Here is a 12,593-nt window from a genome sequence, read left to right as displayed (position 1 = left end):
GTAGTGATTCTATACTAATCAAGCAAGCAGCCTTCCCACTGAGAGCTGTTTGAAAGTAAGAAAATATGCCTTTTCATGTCAATAAGACTTCCTATACATGTTCCCTTTCTATTTATTACTTTAAATTAATAAATTGACATTCTGGCGGATATGAGTTTCTTGGACACATTAAATCAATTTCCTCAAATCTAATCAACACTAATATTCAGATAAGAAGGTATTTGGGAGCTGGCAAATTTGAGCACCACACTCTCAACTGGAGTGATATTATCAACACTGTGACTCCTGGTAAGGCTCCTTTGAGACCAGGTTGCCTGCCCACCCTCAAATGGCAATATGCCTACCTCACTTTGCATCAATTCAACCTTCATCATGCATCATACTAGATCCTGATTTGTATTCCCCAGATTCACCTAAAAACTTACATAGAGTTTGCTGGATATTTCTGAATACTTTTCTGTGGTATCTTCTCTTGGTAATCATTTTCAAGTTTTCCTTAAAAAATAAAAGTATGCACTGAGTTAAAAATTTAGCATAGTCTATTTTCATTTTTTAATTCAAAGCATATTAACATGACACGTACAGAGGAAACCCACTGGTCCAAAATGTTATATAATAGGAAGCCATTCTATTTTTTGTTTCATTTTCCTCCAAAAACATAAACACACATACAAATATATAGACGTGTGTGTATAAATATACAAATATATATACTAAAACTGAAAGAAAAAAAGAATATGTAATTACATTTTCCATGTACAATACCAACCTTTTCTTTCAGAGCTGCTTGGGTAGTAATCGTTCTCAAAAGAGGTACTAAGATCATTTCTTTCATTTCTGTTATACTCTCTCTGATACTTCTTGTTTGGCTGACATTTTTCTGGATAACTTGTTTTATTCAAAGTCGAATTACTAAAAGTCAACTCTGGAACTGTAAAAATGTTTCTAATGCATCTGTCAGTGACATGGTTTTTATCAGAACTAGTGACTACACAAGTATCTCCCATACTATCATAATCACACTTGTTAAATATTTTCTTTATCCTTTGCTGATCTATGTTTAATACATTGATCATATTTTGACTAACAAAAGAGTCACAGTTCTCTGATAGAAGGTTAGGAGTAGACTGGTTCACATCTTCAAGAAAATTTGAAACTTCCTTTCCATTTTTCCCCCAAATATGCTGTATTGAGTGTTTTTCAGTAATGTAGTCTGACTGTCTTATTTCATCCATGCTTCTACAATCTTCATCCATAATTACAGCAGGGCTTTTAGTAAGTAAATTCCTATTTCCTAGACTTTGGGATAAACAAAAACATATTTAGCAAGAAAAGCATGGATTATTTGCATTTAGAAACTCTTACTTTCAATTCTTAGAAGACATATTGAGTTGCTACTAACATTTACCTAGATTATGTTTTTATTTTTTATATTTAAATAAATAATATTGCTTTGGGTGAAAATTTGTCTAATGTGCTCTTCTAATGACTTATTATGAAAATAATCTATGGTCAGTTTTTTATTACAACATGAAATGTTAGCATGAGGTTTAATTAAAACATGACCAACCTATAGTATATTTTCTGTAATAAAATCTAAAGAATAAACTAGACAACCACTATATGTCACTGCTGTTCCATTTAACCAGAGAAAGATGTTTTGAAGGCTGTGCAGAGAAAATTTATCACCAGTGTTAAAACATAAAATCAAATAGTTATGAGACCATTATAACATATTTTTCAACCTAATATGGATATAAAAACAATTATAAAGTTCCCAAGCAAGAGCAATATAAATACAAATGTGTATATAATAAAACCAAGAGATAAGGTGAATTAGATAAAAACTAATTAGATGAATTAGATAACTTGTAAGTTCTATTCTAATGCAGAAATAATAATTCTAGTTTAAGTCCAATTTGTGTACAAGAATCAAAGCTATAGTGGAAAATAATTACAAATCAAGATGTTTCTTATTTTATTCTCAGTGACTACAGATTTATTTGGAAGTGAGTTATTCCTGAGGTTGGAGGTATCAAAAAAATTAGGGAAAAAAAACACAGATTGCTAAAACTCTAATAACTATTTTTAAGTTATTTATCAAATATTTGATGATCACCTACTCTGTTCCAGGTACTAGGCCATATACTGGCAATAGAGAGATAAAAGAGCTCAGCTTGTTGTTAAAGAGAGAGATTAATGTTTTACCCATGAATGTTCACAGCTCATGATCCTAAGTTGTTTCTCAATGAGGGCCTTATTGGTGTTTTAGACAGAATGATGTTATTTTGCTATACCAAAAGACACAGTATATAGTATGCACTAATATACACCATTAACATGAGGAAAATATCTGTTACTCTACATAAAAGAATAGAGGTAAATGCACTTTATAAGATATTAAGCACAATATAAATGTAAATCTTTTTTTATTATTCTTTCAATAGTTCTTGGGAAACAGGTATGTTTGGTTACATGAACAAGTTCTTTAGTGGTGATTTCTGAGATTTTGGTGCAGCCATTACCCAAGCAGTGTACACTGTACCCAATGTATAGTCTTTTATCCCTCATCCCTCCCCCACCCTCCCCCAGAGTCCCCAGAATCCATTATATCAATCTTTTTTGTGTGTGTGTGTGACGGAGTTTTGTTCTTTTCATTCAGGCTGGAGTGCAGTAGTGCAATCTTGGCCCACTGCAACCTCTGCTTCCTGGGTTCAAGCAATTCTCCTGCCTCAGCCTCCTGAAAAGCTGGGATTACAGGTGTGTGCCACCACACCCGGCTGACTTTTGTGTTTTTAGTAGAGACAGGGTTTTACCATGTTAGCCAGGCTGGTCTCAAACTCCTGACCTCAGGTGATCCACCTACTTCAGCCTCTCAAAGTGCTGGGATTATAAGTGTGGGCCACCACGCCCGGTCCATTATATCAATCTTATGCCTTTGTGTCCTCAAAGCTTAGCTCCCACTTATAAGTGAGAACATAACAATGTTTGGTTTTCCATTCCTGAGTTACTTCAGTTAGAATAATGGTTTCCAACTCCATCCAGGTTGCTGTGAATGCCATAATTTCATTCCTTTTTACGGCTGAGTAGTATTCCATGGAGTGTGAGTGTGTGAGAGTGTGTGTGTGTGTGTGTGTGTGTGTGTGTGTGTGTGTATTTTCTTCACCCACTCATTGGTTGATAGGCATTTAGGCTGGTTCCATATTTTTGCAGTTGTGAATTGTGCTGCTATAAACATGCACGTGCAAGTGTCTTTTTCACATACTGACTGATTTTCCTCTGGGTAGAAACCCAGTAGTGGGATTGCTGGATCAAATGGTAGTTCCACTTTTAGTTCTTTAAGGAGTCTCCATACTGTTTTCCATAGTGGTTGTACTAGTTTACATACCCACCAGCAGTGTAAAAGTATTCCCTTTTCACCACATCCATGCCAACATCTACTATTTTTTTGTTTTTTAATTATGACCATTCTTGTAGGAGTAAGGTGGTTATTGCATTGTGGTTTTGATTTGCATTTCCTCCATCTTTAGCGATGTTGAGCATTTTTTCATGTCTGTTGACCATTTGTATATCTTCTTTTGCAAATTGTCTATTCATGTACTTAGCCCATTTTTTGATGGGATTACTTGTTTTTTTCTTACTGATTCAAGTTCCTTGTAGATTCTGGATATTAGTCCTTTCTCAGATGCATAGTTTGGGAAGATTTTCTCCCACTTTCTGGGTTGTCTGTTTACTTTGCTGATTATTTCTTTTGCTGTGTAGATTTTAATTTTAATTAGGTTCCATTTGTTTATTTTTGTTTTTGTTGCATTTGCTTTTGGTTCTTGGTCATGAACTCTTCACTTAAGCCAATGTCTAAAAGAGTTTTTCCGATGTTATCTTCTAGAATTTGTATGGCTTCATGTCTTAAAGTTTTTTATCAATCTTGAGTTGATTTTTATATAAGGTGAGAGATGAGGATCCAGTTTCATACTACATGTGGCTTGCCAACTATCCCAGCACCATTTGTTGAATAGGGTGTTCTTTCCCCATTTTATGTTTTGGTTTGCTTTGTCAAAGATCAGTTGACTTTAAGTATTTGGCTTTATTTCTGGGTTCTCTATTCTGTTCCATCTGTCCACATACCTATATTTATACCAGTGCCATGCTGTTTTGGTAAGCATAGCCCTGTAGTATAGTTTGAAGTCAGGTAATGTGATGCCTCCAGATTTTGTTCTTTTTGCTTAGTCTTCCTTTGGCTCTGTGGGGTTTTTGGGGTGCATATGAATTTTAGGATATTTTTTCTAGTTCTGCGAAGAATGATATTAGTATGTTGATGGGAATTGCATTGAATTTATAGATTGCTTTTGGCAGTATGGTCATTTTTACAATATTAATTCTGCACATCCATGAGCATGGGATGTGTTTCCATTTGTTTGTGTCATCTATGATTTCTTTAAGAAGTGTTTCTAGTTTTTCTTGTAGAGATCTTTCACCTCCTTGGTTAGGTATATTACTAAGTATTTTATTTTTTGCAGCTGTTGTAAAAGGGGTTGAGTTCTTGATTTGATTCTCAGCTTATTCAGTGTTGATGTATAGCAGTTCTACTGCATTGTGAACATTGATTTTGTACCCTGAAACTTTACTGAGTCAATTTATCAGATCTAGGAGCTTTTTGGATGAGTCCTTAGGGTTTTCTAGGTATACTATTATGTCATTGGTGAACAGCAACAGTTTGAGTTCCTCTTTATCTATTTGGATGCCCTTTATTTCCTTCTCTTGTCTGATTGCTCTGGTTAGGACTCCAGTACTGTGTAGAATAGAAGTGGTGAACCCTTGTCTGATTGCTCTGGTTAGGACTCCAGTACTATGTAGAATAGAAGTGGTGAACTCTTGTCTGATTGCTCTGGCTAGGACTTCCAGTACTATGTCGAATAGAAGTGGTGAAAGTGGGCATCCTTGTCTTGTTCCAGTTCTGGGAGGGAATGCTTTCAACTTTCCCCCATTCAGTATAATGCTGGCTGTGGGTTTGTCATAGATGGCTTTTATTATCTTAAGGTATGTCCCTTTTATGCTGATTTTGCTGAGGGTTTTAAACATAAAGTGATGCTAGATTTTGTAAAATGGTTTTTCTACATCTATTGAAATGATCATATAATTCTAGTTTTTAATTCTGTTTATGTAGTGTATGATATTTATTGACTTATGTATGTTAAACCATCCCTGTATCCCTGGTATGAAACTCACTTGATCATGATGTATTATCTTGATATGCTGTTGGATTCAGTTAGCTAGTATTTTGTTGAGGAATTTTGCATCTATGTTCATCAGGAATATTGGTCTGTAATTTTTTGTTTTTTTTTTTTTGTTATGCCTTTTCCTGGTTTTGGTATTAGGGTGATACTGGCTTCATAGAATGATTTAGGGAGGATTCTCTCTTTATCTTTTGGAATAGTTTTCAGTAGGATTGGTACCAATTCTTCTTTGAATGGCTGATAAAATTCAGCTGTGAATCCATCACAAAAAATCCATCAACAAAAAATCCATCCGGACTTTTTTGTTGTTGGCAAGTTTTAAAATTGCCGTTTCAGTCTCACTACTTGTCATTGGTCTGTTCAGAGTTTCTGTTTCTTCCTGGTTTGATCTAGGAGGGTTGTATATTTCTAGGAATTTATCAATCTCCTGCAGGTTTTCTAATTTGTATGTGTAAAGGTGTTCATAGTAGCCTTGAATAATTGTTTGTATTTCTGTAGTATCAGTTATAATATCTCCCATTTTGTTTCTAATTGAGCTTATTTGGGTCTTCTCTATTCTTTGTTAATCTTGCTAATGGTCCATCAATTTTATCTTTTCAAAGAACCAGCTTTTCATTTCATTTATCTTTTGTATTGTTTTTTCTGTTTGTTTCAATTTCACTTAGTTCTGCTCTGATCTTTATATTTCTTTTCTTCTGCTGGGTTTGGGCTTGGTTTGTTCTTGTTTCTCTAGTTCCTTGAGGTGTGACCTTAGATTGTCTATTTGTGCACTTCCAGACTTTTTGATGTAGGCATTTAATGCTATTAACTTTCCTCTTAGCACCACTTTTGCCATATTCCAGAGGTTTTGATAGATTATGTCACTACTACTGTTCAGTTCAAAGAATGTTTAGATTTCCGTCTTGATTTCATTGTTGACCCAAAGACCATTTAGGAGCAGATTATTTAATTTCCATGTATTTGTACAGTTTTCAGGGTTCCTTCTGGAGTTGATTTCCAATTTTATCCCACTGTGATCTGAGAGAGTACTTGATATAATTTGTTTTCTTAAATTTATTGTGACTTGTTTTGCAGCCTATCATATGGTCTATCTTGGAGAATGTTCCATGTGCTGATGAAAAGAATGTATATTCTGCAGTTTTTGGGTACGATATTCTGTAAATATCTGTTAAGTGCATTTGTTCTAGGGTACAGTTTAAGCCTATTGTTTCTTTGTTGACTTTCTGTCTTGATGACCTCTCTAATGTTGTCAGTGGGGTACTGAAATCCCCCACTATTATTTGCCATCTATCTCATTTCTTAGGTCTAATAGTAATTGTTTTATAAATTTGGGAGCTCCTGTGTTAGGTGCATGTGTATTTAGGATTGTGATATTTTCCTGTTGTACTAATCCTTTTATCATTATATAACATCCTTCTTTGTCTTTTTTAACTGTTTTTGCTTTAAAGTCTGTTTTGTATGATATAAGAATAGCTACGCCTGCTTGCTTTTGGTTTCTGTTTGCATGGAATATCTTTTTCCACCTCTTCACCTTAAGTTTATGTGAATTCTTATGTGTTACATAAGTCTCTTGAAGACAACAGATACTTGATGGATGGATTTTTATTCATTCTGACATTCTGTATCTTTTAAGTGAAGCATTTAGGCCATTTATATTCAATGTTAGTATTGACATGTGAAGTACTTTTCTGTTCATCATGTTAGTTGTTGCCTGGATATCTTGGTGTTTTTTTTTCCATTGTGTTATTGTTTTACAAGCCCTGTGAGATTTATGCTTTAAGGAGGTTCTATTTTGGTGTATTTCAAGGTTTTATTTCAAAATTTAGAACTCCTTTTAGCATTTCTTGTAGTGCTGGCTTGGTAGTGGTGAATTCTCTCAGCATGTTTGTCTGAAAAATACTTTATCTCACATTATGAAGCTTAGTTTCAATGGATACAAAATCCTTGGCTGATATTATTTTGTTTAAGGAGGCTAAAGATAGGGTCCCAATTTCTTCTGGTTTGTAGGGTTTCTGCTGAGAAATCTCTTGTTAATCTTATAGGTTTTCCTTTGTAGGTTACCTGATGCTTTTGCCTCACAGTTCTTAAAAATTCTTTGCTTTGTCTTGACTTTAGATAACTTGATAACTATGTACCTATGTGATCATCTTTTTGTGATGAATTTCCTGGGTGTTCTTTGAGCTTCTTGTATTTGAATATCTAGATCTCTAGTAAGACTAGGGAAGTTATCCTCGATTATTCCCTCAAATAAGTTTTCCAAACTTTTAGATTTCTCTTCTTACTCAGGAACACTGATTATTCTTATGTTTGGTTATTTAACATAATCCCAAATTTCTTGAAGGCTTTGTTCATTCATTTTTTATTAATTAGTTTTTCTTTGTCTTCACTGGCTTGAGTCAATTTGAAAGCCTTGTCTTCAAACTCAAGTTCTTTCTTCTACTTATTCGATTCTATTGTTGAAACTTTCCAGTGTATTTTGTATTTCTCTAAGTGCATCTTTCACTTACAGAAGTTTTGATTGTTTTTTCTTTATGACATCTATTTCTCTGAAGACCTTTTCATCCATATCTGGTTTTTTTTTTTTATTTCCTTAAGTTGGTGTTCTCCTTTTTCTAGTACCTCCTTGAGTAGCATACTAATCAACCTTCTGAATTCTTTATCTGGCAATTCAGAGATTTCTTCTTGGTTTGGATCCATTGCTGGAGAACTAGTGTGGTCTTTTGGGGGTGTTACAGAAACTTGTTTTGTCATAGTACCAGAATTACTTTTCTGGTTCCTTCTCATTTGGATGGACTGTCTCAGTGGAAAGGATCTGGAACACAGGGGCTGCTGTTCAGATTCTTTTGTCCCACAGGGTGATCCTATGATGTGGTGCTCTCCCCGTTCCCCTATGGGTGGGGCTGCACATGAGCCAGACTGCAGTGATTGGGTCTAGCCCCCCAGTGAGGCTATCAGGCTCCAGGTTGGTGCTGGGGAATGTCTACAAAGAGTCCTGTGATGTGATGAGGTGATCCACCTTCAGGTCTCCCAGCCGTGGATACCAGCACCTGCTCCAATGGAGGTGGCAGGGGAGTGATGTGGACTCTGTGGGAGTCCTTGGTTGTAGTTTTGTTTAGTGCACTGGTTTTCTCAAACGCTGCTTATACTAGCAGTGAAGTTGTCACTTGAACAGACTCAGGACCTCCGGATAGGCAGGATGTTGCACGTGGTAGAATTAGCTGTTGTTTTCTCCTTCTTTGGAGCAGGCTTGTTCTGAGTTGCTGTAATGGACTGAGTTGGCTGGACTCCAGCCCAGAGGTGGCACTTTCAAGAGAGCACCACCTGTGGTAGTAGAAGGGGTATGCAAGTTTGCCCTACATTGGCCAGGATAAATTTTCAGGTTTCTCAAGCAATAGGTGGGGCCATAGAGTTCCCAAGAGTTTATGTCTTTTGTCTTTGGCTACCAAAGCAGGAAAAAAAAAAAAAAAATCAGGTAAGGGCAGAGTTAGAAAGGTCTGTGCTCAGACCCTACTTAGGCAGTGCTTGCTGCAGCCACTGTGGGGGATGGGGGTGGTTCGCAGGCCAATGAAGTTATGTTCCACAGAGGATTATGGCTACCTCTGCTGCATCATACAGTCCATCACTGAGAGAAAGCCTCTGGTGACAGGCTTCTCTCAGCTCCCACGCAGCGAGTAAAGCCTGTCTCACTCTCACCATGCGCACCAACAGTGCCAAGTTTACATCCAGGCAATGGGCACACAGTGCTGAGATCTTGCCCCAGGCTATGAGCCTCCCCACTAAGAAAGCAAGCAGGGCTCCCAGGCCTTGCCCCTCCCTGTCTACCCACACTGTTGGCTGCAGCTTCTGCACTCATATCTGCATTTCCCATTCGCACCCTGCCACCAAGATTCTGCCCATGAAAATTCATGCTTAGTCAAAATTATTACAGAGTTCGGTTAGAAGCTTCTTTCACCCTGTGGCCCCTCCTCAATTCCACTGGGTACCTTCCCCAAGGACCCCTGTGAGAGAAGGCCAGGGATGGCTTCCCTGGGCTCAAGCTGGGGACCAGGAGTGTCTACAGGGCTCTTCCAGCTGCTTCTTCCACTTTTATATTTTGCTTAGCTCCCTACTTCCATTTCAGCTCTAGGGATGGTTAAATCCTTCTCCCCTGATCTGGATTTCTGGTTCCCCAGTGGAGATGTGCGTTTGGAAGCAGGCTATCCCTCTCCTCACACTTTGGGAACTGAATTTTTTGGCGGTCTCATGGAGTTTGCAGAGCAAGCCACATCTTTCAAAGGGTCTTTAAATTCTTTTGGTTTTCCTGGTATGTTTCTGCAGTGCTTTTTGGAGTAAAAGTTCATGATGTGAGTATTCACCTGCTGTTCTGTACAAGTGGGAGCTGCATTCTAGTCCTGTCTCTTATCTGCCATTTTCCAAAATCATGATTTTTAAAAGGTATTTTAAGCATCTGACTCAGTGGAATCACTCACTAAGAGATGTGGACAATACAGAAATGTAGAGTAGTTATTGCCAACTAGAAATTTACAGTATAAAAGAGGAAGAAAAAAATTACAAAGTGATAGGTATTATCCTACAGTCAAATGCTAAAACAGTAAACAGAGGAAAGAAGAGATTCTTCTGCTTGAGAAAAATTAGGCAGATGGCATCTGATTTGGGAACTAAAGTTGGAAAGGATTCTTACTTCTAGAGATGACAGAGAGCAATTATCCTAAAAAACTGAAAAGAATTAAGACAAGTAAGTCCAACTTTTTAAACAATTTATGTTTTCCTATAGATAAATATAAAATTCATTAAAAATTATGGACTAAAATTTTGATAAAAACATTCATTACGTAAATAAGCCTTTTATGTGTATTCAACAAATATTTAATGTGTCTACTACGTAGTAGGGAGACAACAGAGGTTATAGTCTAGTGAAGGATGATAATAAACAAATAAAAGACAATGAACCACTAACAAATACAGTGGATAAGAAATAGAGAAGTAAATAAATATAAAAGATAATTACAAATACTACCAGATCACATGATGGGATGCCTTGTGTTGGAGGTCGTGTTTCAGATAGTTGGGTCAAGAAAGTCACTAGAGTAAGGAAGTGATAAATACGCTAAAGATACAGAATGGTTAGATACATGAAAACAGGAATAGGCAAACTGCATAATCAGTAGAAATGCAAAATTTGCAGCATGTTTGAGAAACAGAAGAGGGGTAAAGCTGGAATAGAATCAGTGAAAGAAAACTTATGACCTAGGGCTATAAAGTACAAAAGGGCCCAGACTATGCAGAGCCTTGCTTTTGAAAAGAGCAATAAGAAATCATTGAAATACATGTTCTGAGCACAAAAGTAAAATTGACATTTTGCCTTGGAAAACAGCAGTCTGACTCCTGAATGAATTTCCTGAAGAATGAATTTCAGGATCTCCATCTGACTAAAATGAAATAACAGGGGTCAGACCGACCCTACTAACTAATAAAATTTAAAAATTGGAGGATAGTTTCAAGATGGCTGACCTAGAGGCATAGGACACTTTTCCACAAAGAATCAAAGTAGTCAGTAGATAGTTACACTTCAAAGAGAATATGAAAGAGAACACACTGGAATTCAACATAGAAGTGACAGGAAACACCTGGGGCACAGAAGGAGAGGGAGGCTAGGCAGATGGCCTAGCCTCCCTACAATAGCAGAGCCAGGAGAAGCTCCCCAGTGTGGGAAAAGGTTAAATGAGAGATCCCCAGCAGTCCACATTCTCATCACAGACTCCTATAATCCTGGCCACATTAGAGTCCCTCAACCCTCATGGGCTCTGAGAATGGAATGGGAAGGTCCCCAAAGTCCCTGAGGTGGCACTGCTCTAGTAAGGGAGTTAATGCCAGGTCCCACACAAACCCCAAATCCGAAGCTACTCCTTCAGAGTATGATTTGATAGCCCAGGCCCCAACAGATGGTATCCTGCCCCAGGGGCCAAAAACCCTTGCATCTACATATCCCCAGAGCCCCACTGACATTTTCCCATGTCCACCGAGATGGGTGCTGCAGTAAGACACCAGTTGGACCCTGTGGATCAGCACAGCCCCCCAGTACTTTAGCCCACAGTGTCCTGCACACTAGGGAAAAGGTGGTGTAGCACACCAGGAAGACTACCCCTGGTACAAAGGGTGCCACAGCATGTGCTCCCCAGAGACAGAAGCCTACCGGCCTGGGACTGCTATCACTTATAGCTGCCCCCAGTGACAGGGTGGCCACACACTTGTGCATGCGCTGAAGATAGGTTCTCCCTGTCAACTGCCACTGCCAATTCTCAAAGCATGCTCTACCCAGAGCCTGAAATCTGCCTGCCTCAGGCAGCTACCAAAGATAGAAACTGCCTCCCACTAGCAGCAGAGCCACCTCACACTTGCATGCCCCTGAGGACAGGCTTTCCCCACCCACTGCCTCTACTGCCACTGCTACCGAGGCACACTGCTCAAACACTGGGGACCAGCCTGCCCTGTTCACTACAGCCTACACCCATGCACCATCAGGGGACCTGAGGACAGGCCCACCCAGCCTGGCACCACCCCTTCCACACACCCCTGCATCTGCCAAGTCCAAGCATGATGCTTGAGGCCCCAGGAATTCTCTTGCCCCATCAGCCACCCCTGATGCACACACATACACCACCAGGGGGCTTAATAACAGCCCCACACCACCTGCCACCACCAGTGCCACTTGTATGCCTTCCAGAGTCCTGGGGCTTGTCCTGCCCCACGCACCATAGCCTGTGCCCATGTACACCACTGTAAGGACTTAAGAAGAGGCCTGCCTCACCTAGCACTAGCCCCCACTGCCCAAGCATACCTCCTGGGGGTCTGGGGATCATCTTACTCCATCAGTTGCCCCAGGTACGTGTGCACACCACCTGAGTCTAACAACAGACCCAGAAAACCTGCCACCAGTGTGGCATCTACCCATCCAGAGGCCTGGAGATTGCCCCATCCATCCACCACAGCTGGCATCTGCACATTCCTTCCCAGGGCTTGAGGATGGGCTTCCCCAGCCTGCTGCTACCACCACTGCCAGCACCCCCACACACACACCACCCAGGGGCCTAGGGACTAGCCAGGCCAACCTGTCAAAGCTACCACTATCACCAACAAATGCCACCTGGAAACCTGAGGGTTGTCCGTCCCACCACCATGACTATCATCACCCACACCACATAGACTGTATAGGGGCCCAAGGACTTACTCACCCACCTGGTCTGCCACTACCACAACCAGAACCTGAGCAAGCTGCCAGGAGGATCAAGAATTGGCCCACCTGGATCTGTCAATGCCAGCGCCTAAACATGCTGTCTAGAAACCCAAGAACAGGCATAC

At 39.3% G+C, this 12,593-nt stretch overlaps 1 protein-coding gene across 3 annotated transcripts in view; it reads right to left on the bottom strand.

Moving 5' to 3' along the window:
* The window catches only part of REDIC1 (regulator of DNA class I crossover intermediates 1), a 94,905-nt gene that overhangs the window by 34,861 nt on the left and 47,451 nt on the right, over positions 1-12,593 (bottom strand). For all 3 annotated transcript variants that reach the window (XM_002823103.5, XM_054527117.1, XM_054527118.1), the window contains 2 exons: positions 770-1,299; positions 426-495 (listed from right to left, as the gene is read on the bottom strand). In XM_002823103.5, coding sequence (XP_002823149.2) covers positions 426-495; positions 770-1,299 — 600 coding nt within the window. The remainder of the gene's footprint in view (positions 1-425; positions 496-769; positions 1,300-12,593) is intronic.

The sequence above is a fragment of the Pongo abelii genome, chromosome 10, assembly GCF_028885655.2.
Source record: "Pongo abelii isolate AG06213 chromosome 10, NHGRI_mPonAbe1-v2.0_pri, whole genome shotgun sequence".
NCBI classification, from domain to species: Eukaryota; Metazoa; Chordata; class Mammalia; order Primates; family Hominidae; genus Pongo; species Pongo abelii.
The sequence above is the reverse complement of the archived record's forward strand: the minus strand, read 5'-3'. Positions and strand labels throughout refer to the sequence as shown.